Raw genomic sequence first — 7,922 nt, forward strand, 5'->3', positions numbered from 1 at the left:
CTCTAACCTGGTGGATTGGGCCAATTACCCAAAGTATAAGCTTTTTGAGTTTAATGAGTTCGAAATTAATTTTTAAATACTTTTTATACTAAAATAAATAAATTTAAATTAATTTAGAAGGTGTTCGGGATTGCTTATTAAAAAGAATTTATATTTTTTTTGTAAAAATGTTTATCAACTTATGTGGTGTTTAACTGAAATTTTGTGAAAGGTGTTTGAATTAGCTTATAACGGTACCGAAACGTAATAAGTTGACAAGTTAATTTTTAATGTCTGGTAAATTTTGTTAATCCATGTAAAATGATCGTAAAGACATTCTTTCAGAGAGTGACGGCAGGAAAGGAGCAGAATAGCCGCGATGAGGAAGAGCAGCGATGCCGGAAAGAAGAAACAACATCTGACTCCGTCGATGAGGAAGAGCAGCGGTGCCGGAACCCTCCCACAACAACAGATCTCAATCCCTTTCCATTCTCAGATCTTCCCAACTTCGGCTTGTTTTTCACCAAGTCTTGTAATTGGGGCGGAATCTGTGATTCACATGGATTTTCTGAATCAAGCTCTCTTAGATACGAACCCTCCAAATCCAACCTTAAAATGGAAATTAAAGTTGATTCACTGCTCTCATAGATCGATTCGTTGCTCTCATGAAGATGCCGATAATCTCATCGATTGCCATTGGTGGTGTTGATATTGAGTAGCCTGGATGATCTAATGGGGGTGAGTTAAAGGGTTAAAAGAAAAGGGTGAAAATGTAATTTGGTTTTCAAAGCTAGTAAGTTGTTTCTAATAAGTTAGAATATAGTAATATATACATAGACACACATATACGTATATATATATATACACACACATACATAGAGAGAGATGAGTGATCAAATACAAACCACCCAATTTGTACAAAACGTACAAACCACCCTCATCCTTCGATTTCATTGTTTAAAATTGTTTCATATAATATTTTTTTTGATGAAATTGTTTCATATAATACCTAATGAAATTTTAATGCAACTGTTTCATGTATTTATCTAAAATTAAAATAATGAAGATGATAATATCCACGATTAACACCCTCTACAATAAAAATGATTAATCAACCTTTCATAATTACAAAAAAAAAAAAATGAACAAAATGAAAAATTATGATTAATTGAATGAGGTTTGTAAGATTTGTACAAAACATGGTTTGCAAAGTAAACCTCCTCCTCCTCCTCTCTCTATATACATACATATACAAATGAAATGTTTGAGCCTTGTGTGTTTTGGGAAAAAAAAACCCGGTCTAGTCAAAGCAAGGTTAATACAATCTAAAATAAGTTCTGGACCATTTGGATTTGGTATGTTTCGGGTCATCTTCTTCGTTTAGTTATAGAAAATATAAGTTATAGTTTTAAGAAAAGAAAAAATTTCAAAAACCGGTCTAGACTGGCCCACATTTTATCTGCTCAAAAGAAGAAGATAAATTCAGTTTTTAACTTAAAATGATATACTCCAAAAAAGAACCGACAAATTGGCCTGATTTGTAGTCATGACGTTATGTCCTTCCTATCGGATTTGATGTAAAATGCCCTGCACTTTCACCTACTAAGAAAGTGAAACCTTTGCAACCCAATTAATTGAGATATTTATAGAAATGATTGGAGTTTATTTATTATGATTTGAATATTTATGGAATATGAATAGAGTTTATTAATTATGATTAATACTTTATATTAGGAAACAATTAATTGATTAAAAATTAAATGGTTGAGATGAGGGTTGTATAGGGTGTAGGAATGACAAAGGGTGTAGAATAACATCCCTCTATATATATATATATATGTTTGTATTGAGGTTTTTATAAGTACCTCAATTGTGGTACAAAGATTCCTGTCAAGTAACAAGTTTTTATTAGAACTCAGATGCTTCAACAAAAACCTGTGTTCTTATATACATTATTTTTTTCGTATTTTTTTATTTATTATTTATATTATTTCTTAACCATTTTATTATCTTTTAGTAAATCTTTAAAACATATAAGTTAAAATTGATTCAAAAAGTTATAAATTAATTATTATAAAATACATTTTCTTTAATTTTACGTTCAAGTTTTTATATCAAAATATATAAAAATGTTGATTATCTCATTATTATGTTTAGATTATTTTTTTAAATACTTCTAAATGTATATAAATAAAATTAATTTATAAATCAAAAATTAATAATCGTAAAATATATTTTCTATCTTTAGAAAAGACCATAATCACACCCCTCCTTCAAAGAAAATGAAAAAAGACACTCAGATGAGGGTGGGTTGTACGGTTTGTACAAACTGGGTGGTTTGTATTTGATCGCTCATCCCCCTCTTTCTCTCTCTCTCTCTCTCTCTCTCTCTCTATATATATATATATATATATATATATATAAATATATGTAATTTATACAATAACCTATAATTAAAATTACATTTTATAAATAAAAAAATTGAAAGTGAGATTTTTGTAAAAGACTCTATTGTAGAGTTTTATTAAAGTTTTAATTTTGTTAAGGTGACAATAATGTAAAGGAAAAAAAAAAAATGGTAAGTCAGGTTTTTGAAGGTTACACCACTATGGATACTCTGATGTGTTTTATGTAATATTTATAGTTGTTTAGCATTTGTGATTCTTACGAACGTACACTTCTACTTCCAAAATTCATCTGATTTCCTTCGTTAATTAAACTGGATTCGAACGAAAAAATGATGGTAAATAAGTATTCAGGTTCGTCATTGACTTTTATAATAATGTATGTTTTTCTAATAATATATCATGCCATCTACTCTTTTGTCAACTAAGGGGTCGTTTACCAAACACTTACCCAATAAGCATTTATCGATAAAATTTAACACTATAATAAACTTAGCGGGTAATATTTTAATCCACCAAAACGATATCGTATACAAAATTTACTCGGTAACTGCTTACCATGGTAAGAGTCGTCACCCTCACTTACTGGATAAGACTCTTGGTACTTACCTCGCTCTTACCGGGTAAGATTTTTGGTCGATACCATATTCATTCAATAAGATAATATGACTTGATGTTCACTTACCCAAGTAAACATTTGGTAAACGGCCCCTAAGTATTTCACTGTTACATACACTCAAAATAACCGAATTTCTCTGTTATAAAAGTTAAAATGATTCATAACAAGTGGGAAATAGCAGCAAAAAGTTCAAACTCTGATTTCTCGATCTAATACACATCAACACTCAACCCTTTTACGAACTTCAGCGCCATACGGAATTTTACACAGTAATCAAGGTCAAAACTCAATATCACACATGAAACATTACCAAGCTCCGTATTATTTTCATTTTCGAAGCATTTGGGAATATTTTACAATATTCTTTCAACAATGTTTTTATCTAACGAAATCGAGCGATTTCAGACGTTTGTTGATCGTCAATTGCTCAGGGTCAATTATTCCAATGACGACAAACAGACAACTCAGATGTCTTCAACACGCGCAGCCTCTTTGCGGAAGATATAAACATGCTACACAATTACAAACTTTGATTAATTAGCAACTCATTTATTTTTTCCTCGAGTTGTTTAAAAACATAAAACCAAAAATCCACTGACTAACGGCAACAAAAACGATGCTTACTTCCAAGGGACGTCGCCAACAAGGATTCTATCCCCTTCGTTATCCTCGTAAACCAGAGTGTACCCTCCGTTTCCATCCAGTAATCCCGTTGTCACATCTATTTGTGTTTTTGTCGTGCTGGAAGACACGTCTCCTTGAGCTGAAAAATAACCAGAACAATTTAGTCGAATACAAACCGATAACCCATCTTGGGCTAAAATCAAATAAGAACTAGAAAAAATGTTGAGAACCGTGAAAAGTGAAACTCATAAAACGGTTGAGATCGCTTCTCACGATTTTCAACATTTTCGTGTTTCTCATTTAATTTTTCTATCTATATATCTATGTTCAACAATTTTATCGATAACACACACTATGTCGATTAAGCATATGATTACTAGTATTCGTATTCAATTCATATACATACATACATACATACATACATACATACATACATACATACATACATACATACATACATACATACATACATACATACATACATACATAGGGTTGGGTTCACGTGAGACCAGACTGTTTTCGTGAGACCCGTGAGACTACATTTTTACACTTGAAACTTCACAGCAAAAACGTTGTGAAGGTTTAAAAAAGTTGAACCTTCACAGCAAAAACACTGTGAAGGTTACCTTCACAGCATTTTGATGTGAAGTTTCAAGTGTAAAAGCTGGTCTCACGGGTCTCACATGATCTCAAGTCTACATACATATATACATACATAAACGTTACATGCATGCATGCATACATACATATATAGATTGAGGATCAAACGAGTACAAAGTCAACATAAGAAAATACGAAAATGTTCAAATCAAGTCATGGTCAAACTCACGTGAATCACATGTGATTTTAGTTAAAATCACATGTGAATTAACCATTCTTCTCTTATTTAGCCATCGTTATCGTTCAAACCGAGTATGTATATTATATGAATTAACGGTACCTGCCAATAGTCCTTTAAAGAGTTCATCTACAGATGAGGAGAGCCTTTGATAGTTATCATAAGCTTTCAGATCAACCTTTCTTCCAATCGCAACTCCATCCATATTAATCTTCACATACAAACTGTTTTCATGATCGGAACTGGTTTTCTTGCCGCCACCACTATCAGCTGCCGGAGCTTTTTCCGGCAAAGACACCACCTTGGTGGAGTTATAACTAGATGTCATGATGTTCTTCCTTGACGTTCTCACCGGCGGCCACCCCACCACCACCGCCGCAACCCTACCATAAAACATGAAATTTTGACTAACCCCTTTAATTTTCATGAATTATGCACTCATCAAATCATCAAAATTTACGAAAAAACTAAGGGGCCGTTTACTAAATGCTTATCCAATAAGTATTTACTGGGCAACTTTTCTTACTGCATGAACATGGCAAGACCTAAGAATCTTACCCGGTAAGAGAGATGATAAGGATGGAGAGTCTTACTCGGTAAGTGAGGGTGACGACTCTTACTCGGGTAAGCACTTACCAGGTAAATTGTTGCATATGATACATTTTGATGTACTATATAATCTTAGCCGATAAATTAAATTATAGTGTTGACTTTTACTATGAGTACTTACCGGGTAAGTATTTGGGTAAACGGCCCCTAAAACAATTATACAAAAAAATAAATTCAATAAAAATAAATTTATGAGAAGAAATGTGTAACGTCTTTAAACCCCAAAAAAATGGACTGAATCAATCGATTACTTAAAATTATGGTAAAAGTTATTGGTATCACACAACTTTAAGTTTTTAAAGATACAGTGTGAACACAAGTCTACGTTTATATCCACATCGTACAAGAAGAAATGAAACACGAAGCCACAAAATGAAGAAAACAGTAGTGTAAACTATGAGCAAATCGAACGTATGGTAGTTTAATTAGCTCGTCTAAACATTTCGACCTTAAAAGAATTTGAATCTAAATATCGTACTTGGGTATATGTTCAATCGATCATCAAATATGTATCGGTAGAAAAATGAAAAACGTTTTCATTCCGTAGATGTCGTTCTCGAGATAATTTTCAAGAAAACTAAGATTATCGTGACACTAGATATATTATCAAATATCATTCGGATTATGCGTGCAATTACTGTAAATTAAACCAAACGAACACAATATATATCACTTAAAAGAATAAGATATAAAGAGTGGAATATATGGAGGATTGCTCTATGTGTAATTATATATATATATAGAGGTTGGTTATTATACAACCCTTGTCATTTGTGCAACCAATACAACCCAATCTCAACCGTCCATTTCATTTGATTAATATGTGATTTTATAGAGGTTTTGATTATTTCCTAATATAAAATATTAATCATAATTAATGAACCGTATTCATCTTCCATAAATATTTAAATCATAATAAATGAACWCTAATCATTTCCATAAATATTTCAATTTATTGGGTTGCATTGGTTGTACAAATGCGATAGGTTGTATTTGAAATAAACCCTATATATATATATATATATAGGAAATGGTTCAAATAAGAACGCATCTCGAAAACGAGAGAATACATTTTACTATAGTTTATCACATGTGATGGCGTAAATCATGTACATGTGATAATGAATCAGAGATGCAGACCACCTTTGGTATGTCCTAGCTAGATCGCGGGCCAAGTCGTTCACACACTACCAGCACTACAATAAAATCGGGTTTATAGGACACTCCCAATTTCTAAGCGTCCTAATCGACCTCTTTAATATAAGACTTAGTTTATAGGACCAAAAAAATAAAACGCCCTATCTAAAGGTGTTGTAATAAGTTCATATGACGTTTTTTGACGTCGTAATAAGTTTTTTAGGACACTTTTAATATAAAGCATTCCATTAACAACTTTATAAGACACTATTTCAAAAACTGTACTATAAAAACAAATGTCCTATAAAAAATTGAGTTTATAGGACACTTTCTCAAAAAGTGTCCTATAAAGTTGCTAATACGACACTTTGTATTAAAAATGTCCTAAAAAACTTGTTAAGACTCCCAAATACGTCATATAAACTTATTACAACACCTTTAGATATGACACTTTATATTTTGGTCCTATAAATTAAATTCTATAAAGCGGTCTATTGGGACATTTAAAGATTGATGGCGTCCTATAAACCCAATTTTGTTGTAGTGCATGTTGGGTTTGAATTTCAGTATTAAATTGTATTCGTCTTGAAAGTTAATAATTGTCTATAATTGTATAGATATCGTGTTTGACTTTGACTAGAAGAGTTTCTAGTTTGACCCCATACATAGTTTTGTCTTTAGTGTAATTGTGAGGAGAGCTTTCATTGTAAAAACATAAGTATATTTGAGAGTAATATAGAGACTTTGGTTGTGTTGACTTTTCCTCTCATCTCCTTCAAGTGTTCTTGAATGTTTATCTGATTCTGCCATGATTCTTTAAAGATATATGAAAATTGATCATATTGTAGACTCATAGTGCATGCAGGTACCCCTCACGTGTATTATCACATGTGATAAAAGTATTTTTACGTTTTCATAAAATGAAGGTGTTCTAGTTTGAACCTCCACTCTTATATATATATATATATATATATATATAGGGTGGTTCAAATATTAACCCATTTTTTTGTGTTAACTCTACTAACCAACATCAACCAATCACATTTTTTCTTTACTTTATGTTCAAATGTAATTTATAAATTGAATACAAGGGTCATTTTGTAATTTGACCTTTATGTAACTCCCTAATAATTATTTGGGAGTTACAAATCTTTTAAGATCCCTCTAATTGATCATGAGGTAATTCTGATGTTCACGGTGTTCATGGTGTTCATATCCATGAACATTCACCGTGTTCATATAAATGTTCACCGTGTTCATGCGATGTTTTTATAAAAGTACCCTCTGAACTGTTGTTCATAGGCATCTCAATTAATATATTAATTAAATGATTATTTTTATAGTCTCATTTAATAAGGACCGTTTGATGAGAAAATGAACGATCAAGATCGGGTTAACATAGTTTGCATAATAGTTTTGGTTAGTATTTGAACCAGCCCCTATATATATATATATATGAGCGATCAAATGAAAACCACTTCAATTTGTAAAAACCGTAAAAACTACTCTCATCCATCGTTAATCTTATGAAATTTTTTCATGAAATTGTTAATCTTGTGAAATTATTTCATATAATACTTTTTTTTTGATAAAGTTGTTTCATATGTGGTTATGAAATTGTTTCATATACTACTCAATGAAAATTTAATGAAACTGTTTCATGTATTTCTCTAAAATTAAAATAATGAAAATGATAATATCCATGATTAAC

At 31.3% G+C, this 7,922-nt stretch overlaps 1 protein-coding gene across 1 annotated transcript in view; it reads right to left on the minus strand.

Moving 5' to 3' along the window:
• Positions 1 to 3,149: 3,149 nt before the first annotated feature.
• The window catches only part of LOC112521656 (auxin-responsive protein IAA18-like), a 5,364-nt gene continuing 591 nt past the window's right edge, over positions 3,150 to 7,922 (minus strand). The window contains exons 2-4 of the mRNA XM_025130639.1: positions 4,568 to 4,848; positions 3,628 to 3,766; positions 3,150 to 3,515 (exon numbers count right to left, since the gene is read on the minus strand). Coding sequence (XP_024986407.1) covers positions 3,437 to 3,515; positions 3,628 to 3,766; positions 4,568 to 4,848 — 499 coding nt within the window. The 3' untranslated portion in view covers positions 3,150 to 3,436. The remainder of the gene's footprint in view (positions 3,516 to 3,627; positions 3,767 to 4,567; positions 4,849 to 7,922) is intronic.

The sequence above is a fragment of the Cynara cardunculus genome, assembly GCF_001531365.2.
Source record: "Cynara cardunculus var. scolymus isolate 2C chromosome LG 11, CcrdV1, whole genome shotgun sequence".
Taxonomy (NCBI): Eukaryota; Viridiplantae; Streptophyta; class Magnoliopsida; order Asterales; family Asteraceae; genus Cynara; species Cynara cardunculus.